Here is a 16,574-nt window from a genome sequence, read left to right as displayed (position 1 = left end):
GGTGAGCTAACAGGTGACCGGAAAGGGGTCCAGTGGAGGCGGAAGTCCCGGAAGTTGATATTCTCGGTATATCATGGATAAGCCACCGATACAGCAGGGAGTGGTGTGCGGGCCGTGGGAGATGAAGGACAGGCTGGGCACTGGAGGCTTTGGCAATGTCTGCCTCTTCCAGAACAAGGTATGTATGTGTATATATCTCTATCTGTCTGTGTGTGTCAGGGGTCGGGGAGGGCTAACTTTGCAGGAGAGTCTCAGCCATGGAGCCCGGGGCTTCTCTACTTATCCCAGGACTTGGGTACTATTAGATGAAGTGAATGCATGGAATTACATTTCCTGATGTTTATGTACAGAGTACTAAATAACTGAGAAGGATAGGGTGGTAAGGAGGTGGTGTATCCCAGGTCAGGGGAGAGAGAGGCGACGTATCCCAGGTCAGGGGAGAAAGAGGCGACGTATCCCGGGTCGGGGGGAGAGAGAGAGAGGCGACGTATCCCGGGTCGGGGGGGAGAGAGAGAGGCGACGTATCCCGGGTCGAGGGGGAGAGAGAGAGGCGACGTATCCCGGGTCGGGGGGGAGAGAGAGAGGCGACGTATCCCGGGTCGGGGGGGAGAGAGAGAGGCGACGTATCCCGGGTCGGGGGGGAGAGAGAGAGAGGCGACGTATCCCGGGTCGGGGGGGAGAGAGAGAAGCGACGTATCCCGGGTCGGGGGGGGGAGAGAGAGAGGCGACGTATCCCGGGTCGGGGGGGGGAGAGAGAGAGGCGACGTATCCCGGGTCGGGGGGGGGAGAGAGATAGGCGACGTATCCCGGGTCGGGGGGGAGAGAGAGAGAGGCGACGTATCCCGGGTCGGGGGGGAGAGAGAGAGAGGCGACGTATCCCGGGTCGGGGGGGAGAGAGAGAGAGAGGCGACGTATCCCGGGTCGGGGGGGAGAGAGAGAGAGAGAGAGGCGACGTATCCCGGGTCGGGGGGGAGAGAGAGAGAGAGGCGACGTATCCCGGGTCGGGGGGGAGAGAGAGAGAGAGAGGCGACGTATCCCGGGTCGGGGGGGAGAGAGAGAGAGAGGCGACGTATCCCGGGTCGGGGGGGAGAGAGAGAGAGAGGCGACGTATCCCGGGTCGGGGGGGAGAGAGAGGCGACGTATCCCGGGTCGGGGGGGGAGAGAGAGGCGACGTATCCCGGGTCGGGGGGAGAGAGAGAGGCGACGTATCCCGGGTCGGGGGAGAGAGAGAGAGAGAGAGAGGCGACGTATCCCGGGTCGGGGGGGAGAGAGAGAGAGAGGCGACGTATCCCGGGTCGGGGGGAGAGAGAGAGAGAGGCGACGTATCCCGGGTCGGGGGGGAGAGAGAGAGAGAGGCGACGTATCCCGGGTCGGGGGGGAGAGAGAGAGAGAGGCGACGTATCCCGGGTCGGGGGGGAGAGAGAGAGAGAGGCGACGTATCCCGGGTCGGGGGGGAGAGAGAGAGAGAGGCGACGTATCCCGGGTCGGGGGGTGAGAGAGAGGCGACGTATCCCGGGTCGGGGGGGAGAGAGGCGAAGTATCCCGGGTCGAGGGGGGGGGAGAGAGAGAGGCGACGTATCCCGGGTCGGGGGGGGGGAGAGGCGAAGTATCCCGGGTCGGGGGGGGGGGGGGGGGGAGAGAGAGAGGCGACGTATCCAGGGTCGGGGGGGAGAGAGAGGCGACGTATCCCGGGTCGGGGGGGAGAGAGAGAGGCGACGTATCCCGGGTCGGGGGGGAGAGAGAGAGGCGACGTATCCCGGGTCGGGGGGGAGAGAGAGAGGCGACGTATCCCGGGTCGGGGGGGGAGAGAGAGAGGCGACGTATCCCGGGTCGGGGGGGGAGAGAGAGAGGCGACGTATCCCGGGTCGGGGGGGGGGAGAGAGAGAGGCGACGTATCCCGGGTCGGGGGGAGAGAGAGAGAGGCGACGTATCCCGGGTCGGGGGGAGAGAGAGAGAGGCGACGTATCCCGGGTCGGGGGGGAGAGAGAGAGAGAGGCGACGTATCCCGGGTCGGGGGGGAGAGAGAGAGAGAGGCGACGTATCCCGGGTCGGGGGGGGGAGAGAGAGAGAGAGGCGACGTATCCCGGGTCGGGGGGGAGAGAGAGAGAGAGGCGACGTATCCCGGGTCGGGGGGGAGAGAGAGAGAGAGGCGACGTATCCCGGGTCGGGGGGGAGAGAGAGAGAGAGGCGACGTATCCCGGGTCGGGGGGGAGAGAGAGAGAGAGGGGCGACGTATCCCGGGTCGGGGGGGAGAGAGAGAGAGAGGGGCGACGTATCCCGGGTCGGGGGGGAGAGAGAGAGAGAGGGGCGACGTATCCCGGGTCGGGGGGGAGAGAGAGAGAGAGGGGCGACGTATCCCGGGTCGGGGGGGAGAGAGAGAGAGAGGGGCGACGTATCCCGGGTCGGGGGGGAGAGAGAGAGAGAGGGGCGACGTATCCCGGGTCGGGGGGGAGAGAGAGAGAGAGGGGCGACGTATCCCGGGTCGGGGGGGGAGAGAGAGGCGACGTATCCCGGGTCGGGGGGGAGAGAGAGGCGACGTATCCCGGGTCGGGGGGGAGAGAGAGAGAGAGGCGACGTATCCCGGGTCGGGGGGGAGAGAGGCGAAGTATCCCGGGTCAGGGGGGGGGAGAGAGAGAGGCGACGTATCCCGGGTCGGGGGGGGGGGAGAGGCGAAGTATCCCGGGTCGGGGGGGGGGGAGAGAGAGAGGCGACGTATCCCGGGTCGGGGGGGAAGAGAGAGGCGACGTATCCCGGGTCGGGGGGGAAGAGAGAGGCGACGTATCCTGGGTCGGGGGGGGGAGAGGAGGGGCGACGTATCCCGGGTCGGGGGGAAGGGAGAGAGAGGAGTGGCGACGTATCCCGGGTCGGGTGGGTGGAGAAGCGACGCATTCCTGGGTCAGGGTGTACAGAGACATGTCACAGATCAGGAAAGGGAAATGACATATCCTGGGTCAGTATTGGGGTTGAGAGGTGACATATCCCAGGTCAGGGAATGAATGGAGGGAGGTAACATATCACAAGTCGCAGTAGGATTGAGGTGATAGGAGAGAGCTGACATATCATGGGTCAAGGTAGAGAGGATGGCAACATATTATGGGTCAGGAGGCAGGTGACATATAAAAGGTCAGGCTAGTGAGGGAAATAACATATGGGTCAGTAATGTCTGTACCTTCCTGTCCGAGTGATAATTGCACCTCCTTCCCCAACATCCTTTATGGGAAAAACAGGGACATATGAGAGGGGAGGGAAATCCTCTCGACAGAGTCACAAACAGAAACAAAATCTTAGAAAGTGTAAGGACTGGATCTCACCATGGTTCAGTGACATCAGCTTTTCTGCACACGTTCTGCAAGGGTGTAAAGAAATCAATTGTTCTCTATGTGCCCTGTTCATACCACAACACTAGTATAATGTGAATGTTTTTTTGCGCCGGAATCTGCAACGTGTATAAAATTCATTGAAGCGTGCATGGAAACTGATCTGTACAAGTGAAATCTGCACGTCAGCGTTTTTTGCACGTATGGTGTGAACTAGGCCAAACTCTTCCCTTCTCTTTTCAGGTTCCACAAAACCACCACCATGGCTGTACCATCCAGATGCCAGGGACTAGTATAGCTGGAACACTGAGTCTGAGTTATTGAAACTGCTGTGTTAAAGCCTTTGGATCAGTATGATAGCCAGAAAACTAGCATTTTCAGAGGGGGAGTCATCATTGGCGGCCTCCAGACATTGCCACTCTAGGTTCTCGTTAACAAAATTGCTGCAGTCTTGTTTATTTGTGTATCCAGGATACCTCTGTAATATGTACCTGTTAGCTTTGTAGGGATTCCTGTGTACATTTTGTTTTTCTTTTCTGTGGACAGTGACATTGAACACGTCTAGAAACAAGACACGAGGAGATTTAGTAAAAAAGAAGAAAGCAACTGAATGTATATGCTCCTACGCTGGACAGTGGATTCCACAATGTCAATATCCCCACATGAGTAGGAATGGAATGCAAGCCTTGCTGCCCTCAATGAACCAGAGAAATCCAAAGAGAACTGTATATAGGAAACAAAAAGAGGGCGCACGGGTCTAGTGCATTACCTTTTTAAAAATTAGATTTATTTATAAAAAGAAAAATACTCAAGAAATAAAATCAAATGGAAAGCATGTCACAAGGGATCAGTGTGGTCCAAAACCCCCGAAGGTGGTCTGGTGGGGAACTGTAGACCTCTAGATAGCTGGTGGTTGACGCGTTTTTAAGATTATACCTCTTCCTCAGAGCCAGTCTTCTAAGGAAGAGGTACAGCCTCGAAACGCATCAGCCACCAGCTATGTAGTGGTCTACAGTCCCCCACCAGACGACCTTCAGGGGTTTTGGACCACAGGTAATGCACTAGGCCCGTGCGCCCTCTTTTCTTTTTTTAGTAAAACTGGTGCACACAGAATCTGGTGCAGCTATGTATAATGACCAATCATCTTTTAGGATTTTTTGTCAAAGCGTAATTACACAAGCTAAAGTAAAAGGCTGATTGGTTAAAATGCACAGCTACACCAGATTCTGTGTACTCCAGTTTTAGTAAATCTCACCCAAAGTGTCTCTTCTGTAATTGTGTCATGCTAAGGTTCTCAACCACCAGTCATAGATTTCTGGCAATGTGCGGGCACAGATCATAAATCAACATTATAGTAACAATTTATGTGTTCACAAAGCTTTATTGCAGGGATAAAGCTCTTTATTTTCAACCTTGTGACTGTCATTGTTGACACAAGGATCCTTATCCTGCTTTTTTAGCTTGCGAACAGAGACTAGTTTTTTATATATTTAAATATTAGAATGTTCTTTTTAAATGGATTACTTAATGAAATTTGTCATTTTTGCCTTCAGGAAGTTGTGAAATATTCCACAACAAAGAGGCTGAAACAGACTGGCCCTTATGAATAGAGGAGATCCTCTTTTGCAATATGGAAAACTAATAACATTCAGGGCACTCTGATGATACAATCTGAAAATTGATGTTTCTAGCTTTAGCAAAACCGAGAAGTTCTGGGTCTGAAGACATCCTAGAGAGCGGGAGAAGCATTTGGGGAAATTTACTAAAACGGGAAATTCCTTTGAAAACATTGAGTGTAATCACTGAATGGTTAACAGCGCGTGTTTTAATAAAAAGCAACATCACTCAAATGTATAATTTTCGTAATTGATTTACAGGAAACTGGGGAGTTGAAAGCAATAAAATCATGTCGCCTGGAGCTCAGTCTGAAGAACAAGGAGAGATGGTGTCAGGAGATACAGATAATGAAAAGGTCTCTATTTATTATATATATTTTTTTTACTATATGGTTAATTTTAGCTGCACCTCACATAACTGTAAATGGAGTTATTCAACTTCTATTAGATTATTCAATAAATAAACTGATTTTCTTTTTCCAGTTTAGTACTTAGACAGTGTTACTACTGAGCACCTAAAAGTCACTTCTGCTATCACATATTTAAAGTGACTGTAAAGGCAGATTTTTTTTTTTTTTTAATGTCATACCTGCTCTGTGCAGTGGCTTTGCACGGAGCAGGTTCAGTCCTTCTGTTCTCGGGTCCCCTGCCAGCTTTTTTGGCCCCACTGTCCTGCCACGTGCCCCCCACAGCAAGCAACTTGCTGCTGCTTTCTGTGTCCATTTACAAACAGATGCTGCTCTGCCCCCACCCCCCCCCCCTCCTCCTTCTCCTCATTGGCTCACTGTCTATGATTGCTGTCTTAGTTAATGAGGAGGGAGAGACCTGGGACAGCCGAGGCTCTTGTGCACATAGCTGGATCAAGTTGGGCTCAGGTATGTATTGGGTGAGGGGCTTGGGGCTGCTGCACACAAGGTTTTTTTACCTTCATGCATAGAATGCACGAAGGTAAAAACAACATGAGCCTTTACAATCACTTTGATCTTCCTGTTTGGAATTAATGAGCATTACATATTACAGACCTGATTAGAGGCCCTTTTACCTAGCCTCCCTCCTGGGCCAGTTACGCCTTCACAGTCTATTTCTTATACACTGCTACTGCAAAATATTAGACATTGAAGCCTACAGAAAAGGGATGCTGTAACCCCCTGTGTCTTGCACCGGTTGGCTGTTATGCCTGAGCACTGCATCACAGGGAGGAGATGACCATACTTTATTATACCTTGAAGCACAAGGTATTTTACAACAGCTGGACTGCAAGCAAGAACACAAGTCAGCTCTGTGAACTGGGTTAGTGAGTGGGATTTAAAGACTCTATCATTTTGCTCTAAATGGGTAAGGTGACAGGGTTGTGTGTGTGTTTGGTTTTTTTTTTTTTTTTACCCTTTTGGAGTCAAGCCCTGCTCTCCATACCTAACCATAGGAGGCCAGACCATGTTTGTAATTCCCCCCCCCCCCCCTTCGCACTTAGAGCTTTCGGGGTTTGTATAAGAACCACCAAACTATACATTTTCTAAAAGCATAGGAGCTAGCTATTTTTTAGGTCCCTGCTAGTTACACTAACTTTTTTAATGAATGGTTGAGATCAGTGAACTGTTGGCCACTGATCGCATCTGTTTATTTATTCTGAGGCCTAGGGAAATTATTCAGAGTCAAGGGAAATTTTCTATCATAAATTAATAGTCACTGAAGTGACCTAGAGCTTCTAGCAGAAGGGAAATCAGCTGAAGGAAGGTTTACTAACTTGGCCAGCTGGAAGTGGTTCTGCCATAAGACACACGTCGGTGTCTAAAAGAAAACTACAAGGCTAACCGCAGCAATTGTTAGCTGACAGTGTAAGCTCTCGCCTTATTCAGGTTCTTTGCTTTACAGCAGGGGAGATGCCTCCTCCTTCCACATCCTGCAATATAACATTAGGTGCTTGAGCTACCTATTTACAGGCCCAAAAATGTAAACTGAAGTGCCACACCTCTGCTGAACGATCTAGATATGAGTTTATTTAAATTTATTTCAGGTAGGAAATCCAAAAAGTAGCCATCACATATTTGAGGGTCCAAAAAAAAGTATGAATGAACAAGAAGTGAACTGGACCTTTTTTTTATGGTATTTCTTCCAGTGTGATTACAAGCATAGGTCTTGTCAGCAGCTGGTTTGGCAGTAAAAAGCAGCCGTTTGAGTTGCGGTTTTACCTCCCACTTAAACACAACAATACAACCACTCAGGACTGTACCTATACCAGGGCCATGACACTTTGCTTCTCGGCAAAATGGCATGTCACATTTAGCAGCCGGCACTGCCACGGAACGAGTCAATAGGGCCACATGCAACTGTTCTGCAACTGAATGCAATATATATATTTTTACATATAGCCTCCTCACTGCCTGTCAAATGCCTCTGAAAAATGATCCACCAGAGACTGCTTTTCAGAGGTGTGGCAGGCACTGCAGTACACAAGATGACCAAAATGCAATTTGTGTAACTTTTGTGGCCATGGGATCATGTTAAAAACTCTAATTCCACTGTTATTTTTCATTCTCATTTAATGTTTTCATAAACTTTAGCAGTGATCTAAGCTGAGACCTGCCAGTGTCATGGATTGTTCTCAATCATCGTCTGGGAAGACCAGGTTATGTCAATCTCAAAGGTTTTAAATGCCCAGACTCATCTGACCTTGCCCCATCAATCAGCACCATGGATTCTTCTAAGCAGTTGTCTAGAAAACTGAATCTTAAAATAGTTGACGCTCACAAAGCTGGAGAAGGCTATAAGAAGATAGCAAAGCGTTTTCAGATGTCAATATCCTCTGTTTGGAATGTAATTAAGAAATGGCAGTCATCAGGAACAGTGGAAGTTAAAGCAAGATCTGGAAGACCAAGCAAAATATCAGACAGAACAGCTCACAGGATTGTGAGAAAAACAATTCAAAACCCACGTTTGACTGCACGATCCCTCCAGAAAGATCTGGCAGACACTGGAGTTGTGGTACACTATTCCACTAGAAAGAGATACTTGTACAAATATGGTCTTCATGGAAGAGTCATCAGAAGAAAACCTCTTCTACGTCCTCACCACAAAAATCATCGTTTGAACTTTGCAAATGAACATATAGACAAGCCTGATGCATTTTGGAAACAAGTTCTGTGGACCGATGAGGTTAAAATTGAACTTTTTGGCCGGAATAAGCAAAGGTATGTTTGGAGAAGAAGGGGCACAGAATTTAATGAAAAGAACCTCTGTCCAACTGTTAAGCATGGGGTTGGATCAATCATGCTTTGGGGTTGTGTTGCAGCCAGTGGCACAGGGAACATCTCACGAGTAGAAGGAAAAATGGATTCAATAAAATTTCAGCAAATTTTGGACGGTAACTTGATGCTATCTGTGAAAAAGCTGAAGTTAAAGAGAGGATGGCTTCTACAAATGGATAATGATCCTAAACAAACCTCGAAATCCACGGGGGATTACATCAAGAGGCGTAAACTGAAGGTTTTGCCATGGCCTTCACAATCTCCTGACCTCAACATAATTAAAAATCTATGGATAGACCTTAAAAGAGCAGTGCGTGACAGACAGCCCAGAAATCTCAAAGAACTGGAAGACTTTTGTAAGGAAGAATGGGCAACGATACCTCAAACAAGAATTGAAAGACTCTTGGCTGGCTACAAAAAGCGTTTACAAGCTGTGATACTTGCCAAACGGGGCAGTACAAGATATTAACTCTGCAGGGTGCCCAAACTTTTGCAGACGCCATTTTTTTGTTTTCTGTTATTTTGAAAGTGTAAATGATGGAAATAAAATCTAACTTTTGTTGACATATTATAAGAATGTCTAATCTGTAATTTGATGCCTTTTGGAGATTTTTCCATTTTTCCTTGGCTTCTTTATGCACATTAATACAAATTTTTAGCTGGGGTGCCCAAACTTTCGATCCCCACTGTAGTTAAATATAGATTTCACGACCAACAACGCCACCATCAGTCCCACCCCGCAAGCCAGAGTACTAGGTATCATCCTAGACTCCAATCTGTCTTTCCAGCCCCAGGTCCAATCGCTAACAAACTCATGTAGACTTCACCTCCTCCAACATCTCCAAAATACGTCCGTTCCTAACCTTGGAAACCACTAAGCAACTCATTCACTCCCTTATCATATCATGACTTGACTACTGTAACTCCCTCCTCATCGGCTTACCTCACCGCAGGCTATCCCCGCTTCAGTCTATCCTGAATACTGCAGCCAGATTCATCCACCTTACTAACCGCTCCATATCCACCACCCTCCTCTGCCAATCCCTCCACTGGCTTCCGATTGCCCAAAGAATAAAATTCAAAATGCTAACATTGACGTACAAAGCTGTTCATAATAATGCCCCAAACTACATCACCAATCTGGTATCCAAATACCACCCAAAACGTACTCTCCGTTCCTCGCAAGACCTCCTACTCTCTAGTTCCCTGGTCTCCTCCTCCCATGCCCGTCTCCAGGGCTTCCCCCATCCTCTGGAACTCCCTACCCCAATCCATCAGACTATCACCTACTCTCCTCACCTTTAGGCGCACTCTGAAAACCCATCTCTTCAGGGAAGCCTATCTCCTCCACTCTTCCTACCACTCCATCCTCCACAGCTATTTCCTCCTGTACCACTATCCCCTCCCTCCTAGATTGTAAGCTCCAAGGAGCAGGGCCCTCGAACCCCTCGTGTATTGAATTGTATTGTTACTTTACTGTCTCATGTACTGTCTCCCATTATAATGTACACCGCTGAGCAAACTGTTGGTGCTATATAAATCCTGTATAATAATAATTTCAGCTACAAAGGACAGAAATGCGCCGTAAATGTTTACTGGTTTTCACCATTTCACATGTCAGCTGCTCATAGCACTCGGTAGCAGTTTGACAGTTTATAATGCTTTGTTTCTTACCTTTTTTCATAAGAAAATTGTAATTTGTTCTACACAGGTTAAACCATCCTAATGTTGTTAAAGCTTGTGAGGTGCCACCTGAAATGGACTTCATGGTGAATGCTGTGCCACACTTGGCAATGGAGTACTGCTCTGGAGGGGATTTACGTAAAGTGAGTGATTTGCAGGATGTTGTTGAGTTTATTGCTGATGTTGGTGTAAGATAAAATATTTTGTCCAGCTGGTTGAGCTATGAAGAAGTCATAAATCAACCTTTGAATATGACATGACAGTAAAATGTACACACCTTTTGTTGCAGTCTAGGCTAAAGACTGCATCATATTCTCATTTTTTAGCATAAGTGAAAGCTAAAATTTCAGAAATTGTTTTCAACCACACCCCTGACACTGGTGTCTCACAACTTTCTGGGCTTTCTGATTAGAGAGAGCAAGCACAAAAAGTAGGTGTTTGCTTTAAAATGTTACTAAACCCACAACAGTAAAATCAGTCTGTATAGACAGTAAAGCATGCTTGTTATACTCACTGTGGAATCTAAGGGGTTAATCCTCTGAATTGTGTAAAAGGCTGTTCCTGACTTCTCTGCTCCTCCTCTTGTTCAAATGTCCACATCTTCTCTCCTGATAAGACAGACTGAACCCATAGCCATTCTGCACATGCTCAGTTTAGTGTGTATTGCTAGAGAGGTTTTTTTTTTTTTTTTTTTCTTGGGAGAGTGCATGTGACCAGCACTGTCTAGTTAGAAGTCAGGGGTTTTGCATCCTCCTAGAGCAGAAAACTCCTCCTACAAGCTGTAACCAGTGCTCTGCTAAACACTGATAGAAGTCACAAGACTTCTCTAGCTGCTGATGAGAAAAGGTATTTAGCAGTTTATATTTACTAAAATAATGGCACTTCTATGTTGTGTGTACTGTGGGAGACCAGATATAGTGAATGCAGGGTGCTGGGTTTAGTAACACTTTAAGTCCATTTCTGCTGCCTAAAGGGCTTCACTGGGACATTGGAAGAATAGTTGGGGGAGGAGGGGGGGGGGGGCTCTCCTCCAACTCCTTCATCTGTGTGCCTTATCAAAGCTTCAACTGTTGAGCTTGGTGAAAAGGATTTAGTTTTCAGAAAAGCTGTTAGTGTATGTAAACCTTAAATCTATTTTTCAGTATGTTTGGCATCATGCAGTTTTCTTAAGCAATTCATTTTTGTGATTCTGTTGAAACAGATGCTTACCTAGTGATCCTGCCAGTAACTGCACTCTCTATTTCAAGCTGACAGTGCTAAGACTCTGCCTATCTACTAGCAGCAGCACTTTCAGCCTGCCACGTCCAATCCTTCAGTTGACCACTGCCTGTCAGTTCTGCAGAAGGTAGGCTTAGACCTTACAGGTAGCCTGACAACCAACTAAAGGAGTACACGTGTCAGAATGACAAAGCTGCTGCTAATTGTGAAGCAATGGCTCAGCCTTGTTACTCTGCAACAGGAAATATTGCTACTGGCTTGATCTCAATGTAAGTAACTTGAAACAGAGCCACAAAAAATTATTTCCTTAAGAAAACTATGTACTTTGAGGTATGATGGCAAACTGAAAAAAAGATTTAGGGTGTACGTACATGTCAGCCTGATTAAAAAAAAAAAAAAAAAAAAAAAAGTGACGGACTGCCTAGAGCTCGCCTTGCTAAATATTTCAAATTTTCCAGGTTAAAGAATGAAAAATATTTTTGCAATGTTTTTTTTTTTTTTTTTTTTTTCTTGCACATAGCAAAACAAATGTTCATAAAATGTAAGTTATATGTCCTTTCCACCCGCCAGCAACTTGTATTATAGCTTGTATGGAGTCTGAATTCCCCGTAGAATTTAAAGGAAAGTGCACAGCACAGTGCATACTTGGACCCGAGAAGATCTTGACAACTTGCCTTGTCCGTGATCTCTTGCTGGATCAGTGAGAGGCAAGTATAAGGGCCTGTGTTGATGCGCTTTTGCTCATGTCAGACAGGTTTTGCATACAGATACATGTGTATGTAAAACCTGCTTGAAGCAGGTCAAATATACTGTAGGTCAGAAGGAAGTTAAATGCATCTGTCAATGAGTTCTGAATGATTCCAGAGGCATCTCAAACATATGCCATTGGCAAAATCCCATAGCCGTTATCACAGGCCCTGAGGTGGAGCGCTGGGAGTAGGGGAAGCTACAAAATATAGAACTGATAATCTTTAGTAGTATGTTCCGTTTTTAATTAAGCAGAAATATCTTTTTATTAAGAATGCACCATTCAGTCCTGATTATGTTTGCTTATTTCCAGCTTTTAAGCAAGCCAGAAAACTGCTGTGGGTTGAAGGAAAGCCAAGTTTTGAATATAATAAGTGATATAGGTATGTAACAACTTTAGGACATGGCTTTGGTTATAAATGTCCTAAAGCCCAACTCCACATTTTTAACCACTTCAAGTCTGGACACTTTTACATCCTTCCTGTCCAGGCCAATTTTCAGCTTTCAGTGCTATCACACTTTGAATGACAGTTGCACGGTCATGCAACACTGTACCCATATGAATTTTTTAGCATTTTTTTGAGACCGATAAAGCTTTATTTTGGTGGTAGTTATTCACCACTGGGATTTTTTATTTTTTTTGCTATGTAAATGAAAGTCCAAAATTTTTAAACCTTTTTTTTTTTTTAAATACATACTGTCACACTAGCAGTACAGTGAAGTTATATATATGTATGTATGCGTGTGTATGTGTGTGTGTGTGTGTGTATGTGTGTGTGTGTGTGTATATATATATATATATATATATATAGTGTGTGTATATGTATATAATTTTTTTTTTAATTTATTTTTTTTTTTACACTGATTGCTTTTACACCCATAAAGGCTGTAAAAGCAATCATTTCTCCTTGTCTCTGGCTGCATTATTGCAGCCATTGAGAACTACTGTGTGAGCTGTGATTGGTCACAGCTTGTCACATGATACAAGGCTGTTGTGAATAGCCTTGTACCATGTGACTTCTGTGATCATTCACAGATTTCACACGTAGTAAGCAATGATGTCAGAAGTGACATCTTGCTTACTACTCTGCATGTGATCACTGATTGGCCAATCAGTGATCACATGATCGGGACCTCGCACAGAGGTCCCGTACGACGATCAGTGTTCCACTGTGTCCGGAGGACACAGCGGGCACCGGATCGCGGTGCTGCACGCTCCCAGGGGGCGCGCACAAGCAGGGGGCGGGGAAGCCATTTATAAACAGCCACCTGACCCTGCACTGCCACTATCCGTCCGTTTATATACAACGGCTGGAGGGGAGGTGGTTAAAGTGGTATTCAGGGATGTGGAAATTTTTGTATAAAACTCCTTCTCCAGAGACTAAATTGGGGTTTCAATCTACTTGTCCAGATAAAAAAAAAATGTTTAAACAAAACCATATTTAAAAGGTGCTTTTAAAATCAAAAGCAGCTTTATGGCGACTTTAAATGTTTACTTTTAACATTGCACTGTTTATCTCCTCCTCCCCTCCCTGCCTCTCTCCAGCACCGCACCCGGGCACTGTCACGGAGGAGAGGAACCTTGCAGTGTAATGAGCACCGATTTGGTGCTCGTCCTGAAAGGGGAGTGTCGGGCCTATCTTTTATCCCTTTCGCTGCCATTTTTTTTTTTTTTTTTACACAAGTTTAAAAAAATCATTTTAGGTTTGAAGATTACACAAAACCTCCAAACATGATAGATCACACTGTAGTACATTCTTTCCCGGCTTCAATGGGCGGGAATCTGTCAATGGGAACCTGGAAGTGACATCATAACTTCACTTCCGGGTCAGGACAAGAAGGGGAGGGGAGTGGACGTGTCCACTGACCTCTCTCATCTCTACACAACAGCACAAGCTGAACTGGTCCTGGGCCCACAGTTGGGCAAGCGGAGCCCGGGAGACATAGAGGGTGGGGGGTTGCGGAGGCTGGCATTGTAGACTGTGTGAAAGCAATCGGGTAGCAGCGCAGCTGCCTGAATGCTTTCACCTGACAGGTGAGCCCTGCTGCTTACCCGGAAAAGGTAAAAAAAAAAATATATACTAGCCCGGCGCCCGGAACTACATGACCTGGGCGCTTATAAATTCAATATCCCTGGGTGTTAAACCCAAACAAGAAATTTAATATGTTGCAGCTTAGCAATCATTAGATGTAGTGGCTGTATTAATTTTCTTTATTGGGCTTTGTTCCCTTTGTTTTACAATGGTGATCTGGCCAGTAACACACCTCCTGTATTGAACAGACACCACTCTGAAGGAGCACTGGTGGTATATTTGGAAAGCATCATTGTCAATCTGGGGGAGGGGAATGTTGGATGTACTAGCACATTTAAATATAGTAATAAATTGAAGTCAAACTCCCACTAATACTTTATAATCAGTTACAGCAAAAAGTTTTTATTACTTTCCTTTTGAGATAAAGGTTTTTTGTTCTATTGAAAAACAACAATCTTACTAACTCGATCACCAGATGAAAATAGAAGGAAGAAAGTCTAAAAAGGAAAACTAATACAGCCATCACATCTAAGAATTGGTAAGCTGCAATATAATGTTTGTTTTTGTGCCCCCATTTTTGTTCCTGGCACTTTAAAATACAGAAAGCAACTAATGCAAACCTTAAATCCCACTGCCTTGTGGCCTTACCAGTGATGTCATAAGTCGTTCCTCTTCTAGAAGCAACAATCTGTGTGTCTGTCTGTCTGTCTGTCTGTCTGTCTGTCTGTCTGTCTGTCTGTCTGTCTGTCTGTCTGTCTGTCTGTCTGTCTGTCTGTCTTTCCTAGGAAACAGTTTCTTCCTCTTTGCATAAATTCTTATTAAAAATATCTTCTGCTCTTAGGTGCTGGTATTCAGTATCTGCATGAAAATCGTATTATACACAGAGACTTGAAACCAGAAAATATTGTGCTACAGGACTGCAGTGGGAAGGTGAGACGTCATAACCTTGTTATTCTATTCTGTATGATTTGTTGTGCCCTGACCTATTTAAGTGGCCAACTGCTCTGTGGTTATTAAAGATTTTATTCTATATTATAACCAAGCTTTTCGCTGGTGTTGCGTTCTGGACTATTTATATATATATATATATATATGTATGTATAAAAATTATGTTTGCAAATATAATGTGTTTCATTTAATTTTTCATTGTTTTAATGGTTTAAAAAAAAAAAAGTGTTTGACATTGCAACATCTGTAAATTCTTCTCATTACTTGTACTTTTAGACTGTGCATAAAATTATAGACCTGGGTTATGCCAAGGATCTAGATCAAGGAAGCCTTTGTACATCATTTGTAGGGACCTTACAGTATCTGGTACGTATACAGTTGTTCTGTTTTCATTAATTTAGACCACACGTGGAGGGATTCTTGACTGCCATTAATGATCCTAGTTTACAGAAGTAATCCCATGAGTGGCATTAAGCTGCTCATAATACAGTTGGGCAGGTATAGATAAACATTATTTGGCTCCATTGAATAATTTGTGATCTCTGAAGCCATTCAGATAACGTGCCGTGTACAATCTTAATGTTTCCATTTTAACTTGCTAGATAAACTGTCATCATAGTTATGTAGCAGGCTACAGTTTCTCATACAGATTTATGTGTGCATTGTTATGCAGTTTTTCATTTCTCCAGAGTTTTTTACTGTTTTTAAGCCCTTTTCAGACAGCCGGGTTGCTGTCGCAAGAGTTGGCAGATTCTTTCTGCTGGATTGAATGCGATCAGCAGCATGTAGCCGAATGCTGTTTGCATGTAGCCACACACAGAGCAGTTAACTGAAGTTAGGGACAGATCTCTGAGCCTGGATGCAGCAAGTTTTCTTCAAGCTAAACTGTAGTGTTTAGAAAGATAATAAGCAGCTCCTGGATTGTATTGCTGTTTAGTGTCACACCACCCCATGAGCACCCCCCAAACCTGAGACTCTTCTATATGCCAGGTTTTGAGCAAGCTTGGACGGTCACACTCTGTATCACACCTCACTCTTCCATACTGGACAATAAGGGGGTTAATTACTAAAACTGGAGAGAGTAAAATCAGCTTCTAGGTTTTATAGTTGAGGCGTAATTGAACAAGCTGACATTAGAAGCTGATTGGTTATCATGCAGAGCTGCACCAGTTTTAGTAAATCTCCCCGTAAATTTCATACGCGGTCACAGTAGGGACAAGCTAGAATACAACCTTCAAATTTCACTTACATAATCAAGTATCCCTGTATTTAGGTGTTTTGGGGTATGTCTGGAAATAAACTTTGAGGTGGCTGTGAATCGTACAGTACTATTTTTTAAGATGCCATTGATACATTTAAATCAATACATTTCCAGAGGGTACTGGCTGTTTTTATATTTCCTTAGCCATGTAATGCTTTATCATTCTAAAATCATTAAATGGAGCACTGTACTACAGAACATATTCATAATGAATTCCACATATTTTAACTTGACTCGACTTTAAAACTTTGAATAACTTTTATATGATAACATTTTCATTAGGATTTGTAATGATGGATGCTGAAATTTGTACAGTCTGTTAATTGATAGTAGCAACATTATGAAAGATGAATACTTTACAGTGTACCATTTATATGATTTTAGGTAGATCCGTATTCCAGGGTAAATTTTAGGATCACACTTCTACCACTACTAGACAAATTGCATATAGCAGGCATCCCAGAAATGGTAGGCTTCTATGTAATGCTCATATGCAGTGGTGGCTT

At 45.3% G+C, this 16,574-nt stretch overlaps 1 protein-coding gene across 1 annotated transcript in view; it reads left to right on the top strand.

Annotated features, from left to right (window-relative positions):
• Positions 1–19: 19 nt before the first annotated feature.
• LOC149435442 (inhibitor of nuclear factor kappa-B kinase subunit alpha) overlaps positions 20–16,574 on the top strand; it is a gene marked incomplete at its 3' end in the record, with an annotated part of 17,892 nt that continues 1,337 nt past the window's right edge. The window contains exons 1-6 of the mRNA XM_089662640.1: positions 20–178; positions 5,195–5,289; positions 9,890–10,004; positions 12,140–12,209; positions 14,701–14,789; positions 15,084–15,173. Of these exons, the coding sequence (XP_089518766.1) occupies positions 74–178; positions 5,195–5,289; positions 9,890–10,004; positions 12,140–12,209; positions 14,701–14,789; positions 15,084–15,173 (564 nt within the window). The remainder of the gene's footprint in view (positions 179–5,194; positions 5,290–9,889; positions 10,005–12,139; positions 12,210–14,700; positions 14,790–15,083; positions 15,174–16,574) is intronic.

Source organism: Staurois parvus, unplaced genomic scaffold (assembly GCF_062004578.1).
Source record: "Staurois parvus isolate SC_StPar_1 unplaced genomic scaffold, SC_StPar_1.0 ptg001507l, whole genome shotgun sequence".
In the NCBI taxonomy this organism is placed as follows: domain Eukaryota; kingdom Metazoa; phylum Chordata; class Amphibia; order Anura; family Ranidae; genus Staurois; species Staurois parvus.
The sequence above is the reverse complement of the archived record's forward strand: the minus strand, read 5'-3'. Positions and strand labels throughout refer to the sequence as shown.